The sequence below is a fragment of the Megalops cyprinoides genome, chromosome 12 (assembly GCF_013368585.1).
Source record: "Megalops cyprinoides isolate fMegCyp1 chromosome 12, fMegCyp1.pri, whole genome shotgun sequence".
In the NCBI taxonomy this organism is placed as follows: Eukaryota; Metazoa; Chordata; class Actinopteri; order Elopiformes; family Megalopidae; genus Megalops; species Megalops cyprinoides.
This window is the reverse complement of record NC_050594.1, coordinates 6,734,887-6,748,870: the sequence shown is the minus strand read 5'-3', so window position 1 is coordinate 6,748,870 and position 13,984 is coordinate 6,734,887. Positions and strand designations below refer to the sequence as shown.

General features: G+C 43.6%; 1 protein-coding gene across 1 annotated transcript in view; it reads right to left on the bottom strand.

Annotated features, from left to right (window-relative positions):
* Positions 1–13,984, bottom strand: part of smyd3 (SET and MYND domain containing 3) — a 184,222-nt gene that overhangs the window by 28,238 nt on the left and 142,000 nt on the right. Inside the window, exons 7-8 of the mRNA XM_036542839.1 lie at positions 7,550–7,652; positions 5,187–5,297 (exon numbers count right to left, since the gene is read on the bottom strand). Of these exons, the coding sequence (XP_036398732.1) occupies positions 5,187–5,297; positions 7,550–7,652 (214 nt within the window). The remainder of the gene's footprint in view (positions 1–5,186; positions 5,298–7,549; positions 7,653–13,984) is intronic.

Below are 13,984 nucleotides of genomic sequence, written 5' to 3'. Positions count from 1 at the left end.
TTTGTCAGAGCCCAGACCCAGTCCCGGCACTATTATAGGGGGATTCCGAGGGTCAGCAGACAGACTGAAGACGCTGAATCACACGACGAATGAGAAAGCTACTGATGAGACAGGAAGCGTCCAAGTTTTTTTTTTTCCTCCCTCAGATGTTGTTCTAGACCAGTTCTCCTCAAGCTTTATTTCCATCAGACTCAGACCACACGCAGACCGTGAGACACCTTGGCATGATGTATTACAGATGGCGATATTCATAACTTTATACTATACCATCCTACACTATCCTTTTTTGTACTATATGATGCTATGCTATCTTTTGCTGTGCTATTCTGTGCAGTGCTGCGCTATGTTATACTGTACTATGCCCTGATATATGGTACTATACTCGTACATTTACATTTATTCATTTAGCAGACGATTTCATCCAAAGTGACGTACAAAAGTGTATATAGTGGGCAAACAACAGGCACAAGGACAAGATGTGTACAGGTCATACAATGCAGATAGTGCTGAGGCTGAGCACAAGGTCAGTGTAGCTGGACAGAACTAATCTCATCTAAGGTTACATATATCAAATACAGTTACTCAGACAATGAAGTGCTGCTATACTACCTAAGCAAAAACGTGCTACAAATACAATGTAAGAGATAATACTACAAGTACGAGCCAAGAAGCTTACATTTACAAGGTCACTAATTTACAAGTACTAGTACCAGTGGGATATTCATGCATTCATGTAGAAGTGAATGATGTAATGGAAGAAAACTGTAATAGAACATCGCTTCACAGACACGGCTTGGAGGTATATAATCCACCTCTACCAGAGTCTTCAGATTTCCTCAGCTTGTTTTCTTACAGGTACTTCAGTCCTCTCTCACCAGGAGGTCAGTACTGCCCTTTTTCAAACCCACTTGTTATTCAATTGCATCTCCCCTCATCGAAGTTGATGAATTAATTACCACCAATTAAGCACAAATGACAGCGATTTTAGATTCCAACACTTATGTGCTAAATTCAGTCCAACTATTTATAAAGACGGAACAATGCAGACTTGTGTGAAGAGGAGCGCTGGCAGACAGCCTCAGAGGATGTCATCATATGCTGGCTCGTCGCATCGTCCGACACAAGTGCAGTCACATTATTAAAATCCCTATGCTATGCTATACTATCCTTCGCTGTACGATACTATGCAGTGTGCTATGTTATGCTATACTATGCTGATTCAGTGTCGTACTGAATCAGTCTGATGATTCAGATTTCAGACAGTTTTAGACACATCCTAAATGGTGACTGCTGTTCTGTGACTGTATACGGTTGCTGTGACATAATAAACAAAAAAGTCAAACTGCATACAGGACCAACATGAAAACCTTTAATGACCAGAGCAATGCGTTCTTCATAAAATCACATGATCAAGATCTTTTTGTGTGTCCAGAAAGGGTTAAAAATTTCCTTTCAAAGCTTACAGGACTCAGCTGCACGTGCTGCAGTCTTTTGCTCAGAGACATGCGCTTTGTCACGGAAGTTCTTGACATTCCTTCCATGACTCCTTTCCTTTCCTCCTCCCTCTAGACAAAATTATTATTATAATTTTTTTTTAAGAACGTTACAATTAGCCACGAATTATAAAATTAGTCAGGTAACCACCGAACGTTTAAACACTACTGGTAATTCAATGCCTGCAGCAATCCCTGCAGGATAACAATTAAAATAAAGGTTTACGTCCCTGCAGGTCATGTGGTTGAGAAAAAAGGGCCCCCCTTATAACTATATGGGAGTATATGTACCATTTGGCTACGAATGGCTGTATGGGCTATATGCCTGTTTACAGACCTTATGGACCATTCATGTACCCTGGACAGGCTGCTGTGTCATGTCACACTTACAGACAACAGGCAACGTTCCCATGACCACGCTGTTCATCACTCGCTCCCAAAGCCCCCCTCCCACCCCCCCACCCCCCCCAACCTGGGCAGGTGAAAGCAGGTGTTCGAACGATCACAGCGGCCATTGCTGTGAACACGTGTGGTCACGAGTGACTGGAAGGCGGATGCTTGTCATCGCCGTGGCGATTATCTCTCCCTGCCTCGAAGGCCTTCACACGTTCAGCCTCTAATTATCCCTCTTGTTGTCGGGTGTTTCTGGGAAGAGCAGGTCGTGGCTAACAGAGTGGAGGGTGCTGGCAGAGGGGCTGATGGGAAATGCTCTCAGGTTTGAGGTATGCCACATCATTCCTGGTTGCAGTTTTCAGCATTCACCACTCTCCTCTGAGTACAGATTGGTCATGATTGTTATTCTGCTTGCAATGAGAGCTGTGCAAAGTTAGTTATGTGCAATCACAATACCATGTATCCAAATGTGTGTAAATCACACATGAATTCCAATGACATGCATACCTAGCAAAAAAAATAATTAATAAAAAAAAATGGGGGAATATAACGAACTATAATGAATTGCATGTTTCTTTGATAAGAATAAGAACAGATGGCAGCTGCATAGTTATTACTTACAAAACAATGTATGTTTGTGGCAAAGGCAGACCTACTGGGAAACTGCTAACTACCTATGTGTACCTAAATGTGCTGTTTTAGCTGAAAATGACATTGAAATCTGTTGTGGTTTTCTGCTGTCAGCTGGCAAGAGTTTCTGTTTGGAAGAGTGAAACAGGCAGCCCAGTTTAAGATCTTCTCCCTGCTTTACAAAGCAGCTCTCAGCCCTGCAGCAGAGAGCCTGCCACGCTTGGAACAGTCATGAGCCAATCAGCATTAAGGCAGGCAATCCATCACGCGCTGATGTCATTAATATGATACGCACATTCACCACACGTCATTAAACATGGGACGTGACCGTATGAAATATAATGATGTGGAGGAATCGGTTAGGGCGTTTCTGCGGAGGCTGTCACATGATGGAACTGACCCGCTGACGCAAAGCCGCGACAGAGCCCTGTGGTGATTTTTTTTTTTTTTTTTTTGGGACTTTTTTTTTCCCCTGAACAACCTGTCACTTTGAGTCTGTGCCTGTCACGTCCGTCACCACTCACAGCTTAGCTCATCTCGGGCCACAAGGTAATCAAAGAGCTGCTTTCATCTGAAGGTCACTGGAACAGGCTCGCAGCGTTAGGGGCGTAAATGAGTGCGTGCTCACTACCTGACTCCTGTTAACCAATCAGACTCCAGAACAGGGGAAAAAGTTTACCACACCTGACCTTTTGGTATAGCTGTCACAGCAGACTGCTGGATGCCAACTGGAGATGCCAACCCTGTAAAACTAGGGCAAATCTTCTCAGCTATAGGCAGAAAACCTAATCGCTTCAGTAGGATGTAGTTGTTTTCCTATGATTAAACTAGGGATGGTACAAATATTTGCTCTACCGATTACATTGCCTGAAATTGGTCATTTCTACTTTATTAGTATCTGACAAACAGATGCAGATAGTGGACCAGTAATGCTCCCTCTGTCTTATGATACCACTGGCACCCCCTAGAGGCCAAGATTATGCATCCCTTACCCTGTTGACACTGCCTAATGCTTCCAATGCAGTCCGCTCAGCAATCCAGTTATTCTCAACTAGACCACAGCAGTAGTTTTGGAGATGAACATAAAGCAAGTCAAAGGAAAACCTAAAAGAAACAACATTTCTCATTTTTGCCAACTGCTAATGTTTTGTGCATTTTTTACTGATTGAGTTTTATGCGATTACTGAAATTTAGTTGTTTATTGAATATTGTAACACTTATTTTGCATTGTCTTCATATTTCTGTCATCAACCTTTTAGTACCATTAAACTAGACACTGGGCTTTTCATCGGTCATTGATGTTAACCAAAACAACACAACTGGCATTGGACCGAAAAAAAAAAAACAAACAGTGGATGATCCCTAGATTGAACTACTACCCAAAGGCGACAGACAAATTTATTGACCTTTTTTAATGAAGTTGGAAATACAGACAGGGGACTTCTGCTCCGCGATAATTCCACCTCAGACCCAATTTCAAACCGGCTATTGCATCTGCCACATTTTCCCCATCTGCCAATCAATGCTGAGCACTGAGGAAGAAATCCATAGTGTCAGTTTCTGAAGAGTCAACTCGAATGAGCCTCTCCCTCAGGTGAAAAACAACTAAACAAGCACGTCTGTACGGACAGCAGACAACACTAGCCTTTAGTACTACTCAGCTTTACAGTGTGCAATATATCAATATTCCGTTCTATAATGCCTCTCAGATATATTGTGTAACGCGATGTATATATCCTAAATATAAATATAAATATTTATATTTTTTATTTTTAAATATAAATATAAATATATATATAATATTCTATAATATAAAAGAATCTGGATGTATTGCTCTCCTGGCATAATTTACTTCTCTGAACTTCGCACCTCCACCCAGCAACAGCTTTTGAGCCTTTGTTACCGCTACTTCTGCAGCTATCAGTAGGAGGGCTGACTCAGTTATCAAAGCAATACCTCATACATATTGTACAGCACATGAAATTGTGGAATTTAAAAGGAGTCTTGTTGTGAGATATGAAGTTATAGTCTATGGAAGTAGGGAATGCATTAACATAATTCAGTATTCACTTTATCACTGCACTGCACCGCACCGCACGAGGGCTTGTTAGTCTAGGTAGGGGTATGATTCTAGCTTAAGGTGCAAGATTTCTGGGGTTTAAATACTGGACAATTTCATGAAGCAATCTGAAATGAAACTGTGTGGAGGGGCAGTTCACGGGCCAACAGACTGAGGGATTGCTGTGGAAATGCAGAGAGGAGCAGGACAGAATCAGAGGGGGAACTCGAAAAAAGAGGAAAGGAAGATTGATGGAGATGGGAAGGCAGGGAGGATGCGGGAAACACTGAGATACAGAAAAAAAACAGAGATAGGAAGGAGAGAAGGCAAATAAAACATGTCTGATATAGTTCTACAGTATAGATTAGTATGTCTAGTATAGTAGCATGACTAGTCTAGCACAGTATATCAAAGGCACATAATGTTGTGACAGTAACACACAATATCGTATAGCATAACACATAGCATGGTTTAGTATAGTATAGTGCTGAGAACAGTGTGGTAGAGTACAGTGCAGAGCACGGCAGAATGCAGTACAGCATTTAGTATGATACAGTATAGTTAGAGTATAGTACAGGAGAGGGAGAGTCAGAGCGATTCTGTGCACTCACCCTGTCTGCTGTGGCACACTGCTGACACTGGCACAGGAAGTGGTACTGTTCCTGCAGCCGTTTCCTCCGCTCCGAGCTGGGCATCAGTGTGTCGATGTAGCTGATTGTGAGCTTGGGGTGGGGGGGTGGGAGGGATGGGCGAAAAAGATCACAGGTGAGCATCACAGAGCAGCCGCACTCAGACACACAGAGCCTCCAACCCTACGTGTGTGCCTCCTATGTCCTTTAACTGTGTCTCCAACAATGACGTGTTTCAGAGGAAAATCTACAGCTATGCATGATGGGAGGTCCTTTTTTTCTCCACCAACATTTTTGTAAAATGATGTGACAACGTTCGTCTAAATCATCCCTCACCTTATTCTTTGCTCTTTCTTTGAATTTCTGCCCTTTTAGAGCGCAGTTACAGAATGGAGATACGAGTATGGCTTTTCCTGGACACGCTGCAGACTAAAGACAAGCTGGAATTTGCTACAGCACCAGCTGAGCTAACAAGGATCGATCACAAGACTACAGGATGGTGAAGGGGGCTGTCATGGTGTTAGCTGTGCAGCTCAGTACCGTTTTTCAGCCATTACATTACATTATTGTCATTTAGCAGACGCTCTTATTCAGAGCAGCTTTATCCAGTTATACAGCTGGATATGTACTGAGACAATTATGGGTTAAGTACCTTGCCCAAGGGTACAACAGCAGTATCCCAGTGGGGAACTGAACCAGCAACCTTTTGTTTACAAGCCCTGCTTCTTACCACTGAACCACACTCCTGCCCCACCAGAGGGCCCCGTTTGAGATTTAAAGTGTATAGGTTGTATCTGGTGTGCACGTCCATGCCTGTATGAGAACACAGACAATTCATACACCTGGATATCTGTGTGTGTGTATGAGAAGAGGAGAGGGACTGTATGAGTGAGGACGTGTGTGTGTGAGTGTGAGTGTGAGAGAGAGAGAGAGGGAGAGAGAGAGAGAGAGAGGGAGAGGGAGAGAGAGAGGGAGAGAGAGAGAGAGAGAGAGAGAGAGAGAGAGAGAGAGGGACAGAGAGAGGGAGAGAGAGAGAGGGAGAAAGAGAGGGAGAGGGAGAGAGAGAGAGGGAGAGAGAGAGAGGGAGAGGGAGAGAGGGAGAGGGAGAGAGAGAGGGAGAGAGAGAGAGAGAGGGAGAGAGAGGGAGAGAGAGAGGGAGAGAGAGAGAGAGAGGGAGAGAGAGAGAGAGAGAGAGAGAGGGAGAGAGAGAGGGAGAGAGAGAGAGAGAGAGAGGGAGAGAGAGTGTGTTTAAGTGGATGTCTGTGTCTATGAGTGCGAGCAGATGAGAAACAATGGCCTCCGCTGCACATCACGCTCTCGGTTCTCATTACTGCACTCATACGGAATGTGCCCTTTTTCATTTCCACTCTGCACACCCCAGGTGGCTGAATAAAAGCACGGCCCCGGCGGAGTGGCCAGCAACGTTTCGGGAAGAAAAAAAGACCAAGAGCTTGTGGTGAAGAATGACGCGTCTGGGAGAACAGGATTCTCCTGCTTATTTTAGTTTCACAAGCAGAAGGAGCTGGGGTCTGCTATTGATACCCCCCGCGCCTCGCAAAAACTCATCAGGGAAGTGCACACTCAGGAAATGAGCTGGCTTTAATGAACTAGACTGATGTGAAGGAGACAGAATGGTTGTAATGAATGTAATGTAAGGAGAGAAAGTTTTAGACACAGGGGAGTGTGCGAAGAGAGGGTTCACATGTTTATGCAGCGTTAACAACTCATTTGATTTAAATGTGAGATTATTTTCAGTATGAACTAACTGTAAATTAATTCACCCCTACATGCTGTTGTTCTGCTGATTTCTTGTTATAGCACTGGCTCACTTACAAGAGGGCACTTGCATTTTCTCTGAGGTGGTGGCATCTATTTCAATCCCTGCCCCCTAACACCTGCTACCTCTAGTATTGTTGATGGCTATTTTATGTGTAGTGTTATGATGTATTCTGGATTCTGTGTTCTAGTGATTGATGTATCGCATTGTAGTTGTCCATAGCCAAGTCAGATTCACTCGTTAACTTGTAGTAGGGCTTGAATGGCATTATGCTCACACTCACTGGTCCAAAAGTGTTGTTAGCCTGGTCTGACACTGTTGCTCATTTAACTGGATATATTTATGTTCTACTGTGCTGGAAGTCGCTCTGGATAAGAGTGCTAAATGCATGTAATGTAATGTAATTTTTCTAAAACCTACAGCAAGTGGAGTAAGGTCCCCTGCAGTGATTCCCAGTAAAATGTGCTACAGTGAAGTAAACTCAGCTGGTGGAATGCCTGAGCTTTGGATGGCCATGCCTCTCCTCTGAGTGGATGTATGGTGTGGGGGGTGTGGCCTCAGCGGTTACCTCCTCATTTGGCTGGATATCCCTGATGGCCCGGAGGTGCAGAATCCTTCCCTCAAACAACATCACACAGTTGGGCCTGCAGTCATGGTTCAGCAGTGACATGCTGGAAGAGAGAAAGAGAGGGAGAGGGAGAGTGGTGGAGACAGGAACAGATAGAGAAAATTATGATCTGTGAAACATGTAATCTGGGTGTGTGTGTGTGTGTGTGTGTGTGTGTGTGTTACAGGGATAGAGCAAGAGGGAGAGAGTAATGCTGTCTGTCTGTGTGGATGTGAGTGCATGTGTAAGGATAAGAATGATAATGCCTATGTATGTAAGGAAAAGAGTGTGTGTGTGCGTATGTACATTTGTGAGAGTGGTGTGTGTGTGCAGGTATGTGCATATGTGAGTATGTCAGTGTGGTGTGCTTGTGTGCATCTGCGAGTGTGTGAGACAGACTGTGAGTGTGTGTGATGTCGCACAGATCCCTCAACGTGTGAAGACGCACACAAAGCCTTGGGTATTGCTGGCTTTAATTCGCATTACAAAAATATCATCACTCCCCACAGCAGAGAACACATAAATGAATAATGAAGGACTTCATTTGATTTAAAAAGGAACCAAATTTCTTTCATCTCAGTAGCAGTGTTTTTTTGTGTAAATTGTATGCTTATTAGATGAAAAAAAAAGACACAACGGCCCTGACGGATACTGTATATTTGTCCACTTAAATCCCCACATTTGTCAGTTTACACCAAGGCCCCTGTAGACTTTTTGCAGCAGAAAATGTGCTAAAAAATGCAATCAGTGCCGTATTATCTGGATGACAACACTTCCTCAGGGGCTACACGGAGATAAAGCTCTGATACATAAGAAACGACCACTGCTGTGATCAAAACCTTTTCAGTGCAGCACCCAGAGCAGCCCAGGGAGGGGGGGGGGGGGGAGCGAAAGGCTCTGGGAGCCGCCGCGGTTTAACGCTACGCCACCCCTGCTCCGACCCTACTCCACCGAGTCAGGAAGTGATGCGATCGCATGTGACAAGGTGACAATGAAATGACAATGTGATGGTGACGTGACACAAACGGACTGCTAAGGCTGGAAAGTACACTTTTTTTTTTTTGAGTGCTTTAATTTGATTAGTTAACAACTTGACATTAAGGGACCCAGAGAACCTAGAACTGGTGGACACACTGTTCTTCAGTGCTGCTTTCAAATCTAATGACCGCTGATGAGAGCAACAGTAAAGGCCTTGATCTCTGGCTGATGAGTGCCTGCCATCTGTAGATTGGAATATTCTCAGAGAAGTGTGAAATATACAAATTCAGTTCAAAGGGTTAGTGACCTATGATCTGTGAAAGTTCCTTGGCCCTCTGGCAATGTCATAGGCTGTTCCATACTTATATTCAGCAAGTCAATCATATTATCTCTAGAAATTATTAATAATCATTGTAGATCCAATCAATCAAAGACTGGAATTCTGATGAGGACCTCCGTCCCCGTGCTTTAGGCTTTAGAAGAATGTCACCACCACAAAGAAAATGCAAGTGGGGCAGTGCTATTATCAGCAATCAGCAAAACAACAACATACAGGGGTGAATTAGTTTGCAATTAGTTACAAAGGCTCTGGGAGTTAGCATGGTTTAACGCTACGCCACCCCTGCTCCGACCCTACTCCGCCGAGCCAGGAAGTGATGCGATCGCATGTGACAAGGTGACAATGAAATGACAATGTGATGGTGATGGAACCTAGAACTGGTGGAGACCCTGTTTATGGAGCAAATTAGGACACACTGTTCCTCTAATGTCCGCTGATGAGAGCAGCAGCGAAGGACTCGATCTCTAATCTCTGATCTCAATCTCTGCCTGCCACTTTGTATATTACAATATTCTCAGAGAAATGTGAAATATACAAGTTCAGCTCAAAGCGTTAGTGACCTATGATCTGCGAAAGTTTCCTGGCCTTCTGGCCATGTTATGGGGCTGTTATGTACTTGCATACAGCAAGCCAACCATATCACCTCTAGGAGTTACTAATAATAATTACTGGAGATGCAATCAAAGACTGCATGCTGCTGAGGTTTGTAATTACTGCACTTAGAGGCTAGACTATACAAGAACACAATGCTCTTTGCTTCAAGGGACACTATTTTCAATAATTGAACAGGAAAACATAGCCGTCCTTTCTCCAGGTTTATAGAACCACTTCACTAATCATTCCCAGAGCTTTGCCAACAAATCATTGCATTTTTTAATGGTCTGGCCGAGATTCAAAATTACAAATTAACTGTTCCTAAAGTTAGTCTATTGTAGGCCCACCCTCCCCTCTTAAACAGCAGGGCATCTTTTCACAATAAAGCCAATGCTATGTTAATTTATTCCAGATACATAGCTGTTATTTTCATATATCTGTAAGCTAATTCATGTAGCTGTAACTCTGCCTCTCTTTTACCTCTAGTGCCTAAGACAAGATCCCCTGCAATTATGTACCAATTAGCATAAGGAGTGCAGACTCTAGTATCCAGCTCTCGTAATGAGGTTTGTTATACTTAGGCCGATAGCTCAAGGTCAGCCAGTCACAATTCGCAAGACTTACCTCAAAGAGCTATTGTAGATATAGAACTGTACTGCTACTGCAAACACACAACAGGTCAGATTTTGTTCAGAACCTGCACTTGGTTTTGTTGAACAGGGCATGTGCATAAAACTTAGGCCACAAAACCCTATACTATATGTACTCAACTGACTGTTGGAGTGCTCCAGGCAGAATTGCCTGTAAGTGGTAGTCTTTTTGCTGTTTAGCTCATAATGGTTAAGGTTAGCGTTGTGGCTGGAGAGTCTAGTCCTGGCATATGCACTCACAACAAAACTTTGGTGTCAAGCTGTTGAAATAGCACATGCTACTTCAAAATTATTGATCGATACAGTTTTGGGCCAAAATTACAAAAAATAGCTACAGGGAATGACACATTGGTAAAACTCCAATACCCATCACAGACAGTGACTGTTCAGCCTTACAAAGAAAGACAACTTTTTATTTAGTTTCTGCTATCAGCTATTGAATGGACAAATAAATTACAAAAACTGCAAACTTCACACTTCGCATGGAAAGGTTCGTCTTGGTACACAATAAAGCAAAAAGAAAAAATTATAGACTGGAATTAGACCAAAACTTTGTCAGCCTGATGAGAACTTTTTTTTTGCACATCCCCAACCTGAACATGAATGACACACTTGTGCTGGGTTTTTAATGCGATGAGGGGGGTTTATCTTTTGATGTAGTTGAGCCTCTGTTTCGTGCAAATGTAATTCAAAGGCACTGTGCTGAGGCTCGGCTGTTTTATGTGACAGTGACAGCTCCAGTAGAGTGACACTCTGTAATAAGTGCCGATTGCTCCTCGTCTTCATACGTAACCACCTCATCTCATCCTCAGCTTTTCATGACCAAAGTCTCAAATGAGTCAAACAAGCCGGCACATGCGGGTAGAAATAAAAAGAATCTTAAACGGGACAACAGCGTAAAAAAACTTAATAATTATCCGAAGGTTGGGGGGGGGGGGGGGGGGGGCTGAGTACGAACAAAAGACAGTGTACAGACTTGCCAGCAAAAATCCCCTTCCTTCCTTTTTTTTTTTTAAACTGTCTGCTGCAAACTGGCGACGGCACCAGCTGTTGCCAGGCAACCTAAAATATCAATTGGCTGAGCCGTCTGCATGGCGCTGTCCCACATTTTATTAATGGCTCCGAATCGCAGTGGTAACACCTGGCCCTAAACCGGCGAGGCGTGGGGTACCCGTGCCTCTGCCGATACGCCTCAGTCACACAGGGTCACCTGAGCTCAAACGCCGTTTCTCCCAGCCGCCCCCTTACCTCACGGTCACACCATTGCCACAGGCTTTCTATATTATGGTCAGATATTCAGCCCCCCTCTGTTCATTCCAACCTCTGACTGCCTTGTCCAGGTGGTTCTGTTTGGTAACACGAAGTGGTGATGATAGGCCACACCTCTTCACAACCAATCAGAACACCCCCAGCTTCAACAATGGCAGAACAAGACCTTATGTATGAAGTGCAACTGGTCAACATACAGAACAGCTGCAAGATAGCTGTATTTATAATACTGTGTTATCATACCAAAATGCTGGCACATAGGCTCCCACAATGGCTAGGTAGAAATTTCACCAATCTTGCTGATCATGGCAAACAGAAAAATTCACATGGTGACAGCGATGGCAGTGAAAAACCACAGTCTGTACTGGGATGCAGCCGTATTTCTGACCAAACCCGCAAAAATCATACACTGGTGTGAGGGGTTAACCTGTGCGGCCACACACACGCACACACTAGCGATTTTTTTATTGACATACACCGAAATACAGCTCTGTATTCACCTGCGAACACAAACGAATGAAGGGAAATTCATTTTGCGAAACCAGCAGACAGAGCAAATGAATGTCACGATTTTGACTCATTTGGCCGGCCAGTCTACGCTGGAACGCTCGCAAATCTCCACGCTGGCGCCGTGGCGTGTCAGACCGCCATTGCGGATCGGCTGCCGGGTTTACCGCGGCTTAGCGGAGCCGCCACCGACACGCTCCCTCTGCCATGTAGGGGGGCACAGATTTTGGCAGGATCCCCCATTCAGAACCACACAGATAGGGGGTGGGAGGGCGGGGTGGGGAGGAGAAAACAAGGAGACGCTGACAGCTCAAATCCCCCTGCATTCACCAGACCCAAACCGCGGGGATTAGCTGCAGATGCAGCCATACTTGTACAAACCGGGGGAACAAGTGTTGCGGCTCGGGGGGTAGCGAAGGGGGCCGAGGAGTTTTCTACGCCTCTCTGCACTGGCAACCGTAAATTGGATCCCGCGGTTTGTGGGAGAGGGGCGCCAGATCTTCATCTTGGGCTATGGAGCAAAACGACAGGGAGGGGGGATTTGTTTTTGACTTTGCATGCAAGAGCAAGTTTGTTACAGCCCTGAGGATGGCAGAGCACAATGCGAGAAAATAAATTAAACACAGCAAGGCTACAATAAACTCACCGAGGATTTAGACAGCCACAATATATCTCATTGCAATGCATTTCATTTCCATAAAGGACTGCAGTTTTAGTTTTAGGAAAAGAACCTGCACACCCTATGCATCAGATATGATTTATTTATACCATGATTGGACTGACCATATACATACGGTCTAAATAAATCCAATTTATATCCATCGTAACGGTGAACATGTGAGCTTTGTGTCTAATGGTACAAACAGTGAATGTCTACAATAAAGTACAGGAACATGGTCATATCACTGCCTTTACGACAGGGCTGCCAGTGTTGAATAAAGTCATACAGCAGGTAACAAGGTGTTCTGTATCTGGGTGACGTATGAGATCAGAATTTCATTTGAAGACTCATTCATACCATATGGGCCTGGGCACGGAAAGGGCTGAACCTGTGAATGAATGCATATTCAAGAGAATAGGAAAAATGTAGAAAGAAACAGTACATTTAAAGTGACTTGGTACAGAACAACATTAAATAAATATTAGAACATTATATACTTATGTTATATATTATTTTTATGTTATATAGTTTAACTTAAATTCAAACATTTCAGCATCTATTCACAACTACTGCACATTGATGTTTGTATAAAATATCTTTTCAATTATTATTTATTCTCAGTCATTACTATCTGACATATTTATTTCATCTTTAATATTATTTCCTATTTTTTATTCGTTTATTTTAAATCAAACAAGTAGCCATGCTGAACATTACTGGTGGATGTTATGATTTATTTAAATGCAGCTGTCCAAATTAATCAGTTACATGAAATCCAGCAAACACCATTATCTGTAAAATTTGAAAGAATTGAGCAACCTCAACAAAACTGCTATTGCTAAAAAACTAATTTTGAACTCCAAGGCAAAGCTTGAGGTAACAGTAGGCGTGCACAGTGGGTAAGCTCCTAGCACACGACAAAGGAGAAAACATCTCTCGTGGAAAGCAATTCAACTTTCAAAACTTATGAGGAGAAGCTCACATCACAGATTTTACAAAGTTCTTCAGAGGAAAGTTGCAGTGGCCTTATGCTTATGTTACCCGTTTATATGGTTTGGCATTTACCCGAGGCCTGTCAGGTCAAGTGCTCCGTTTGGGGGCAAAATGCCAGTGACACACCCGTAATTTCAATCCTGATTGCAAGTCCAGCTCCTGCACCTCGGCTCCACGCTGCCTCCCACGTAATCAAGGTGTTATTATATGCAGGCACACAGTCAATGATTAGCCTGTGAGGTCAGACCAAGTGCGTGGCTGAAAGACTAGGTGAGACAACCCATCTTGTATTAACCACGTAGGTAAACGCTCAAATAATATTTGATTGAAGGAATGCATTGTCAGTCAATGTAATATGATGAACTAACCTGAATGCACTGACTGGATTTTGTTCGTGTTTGTAT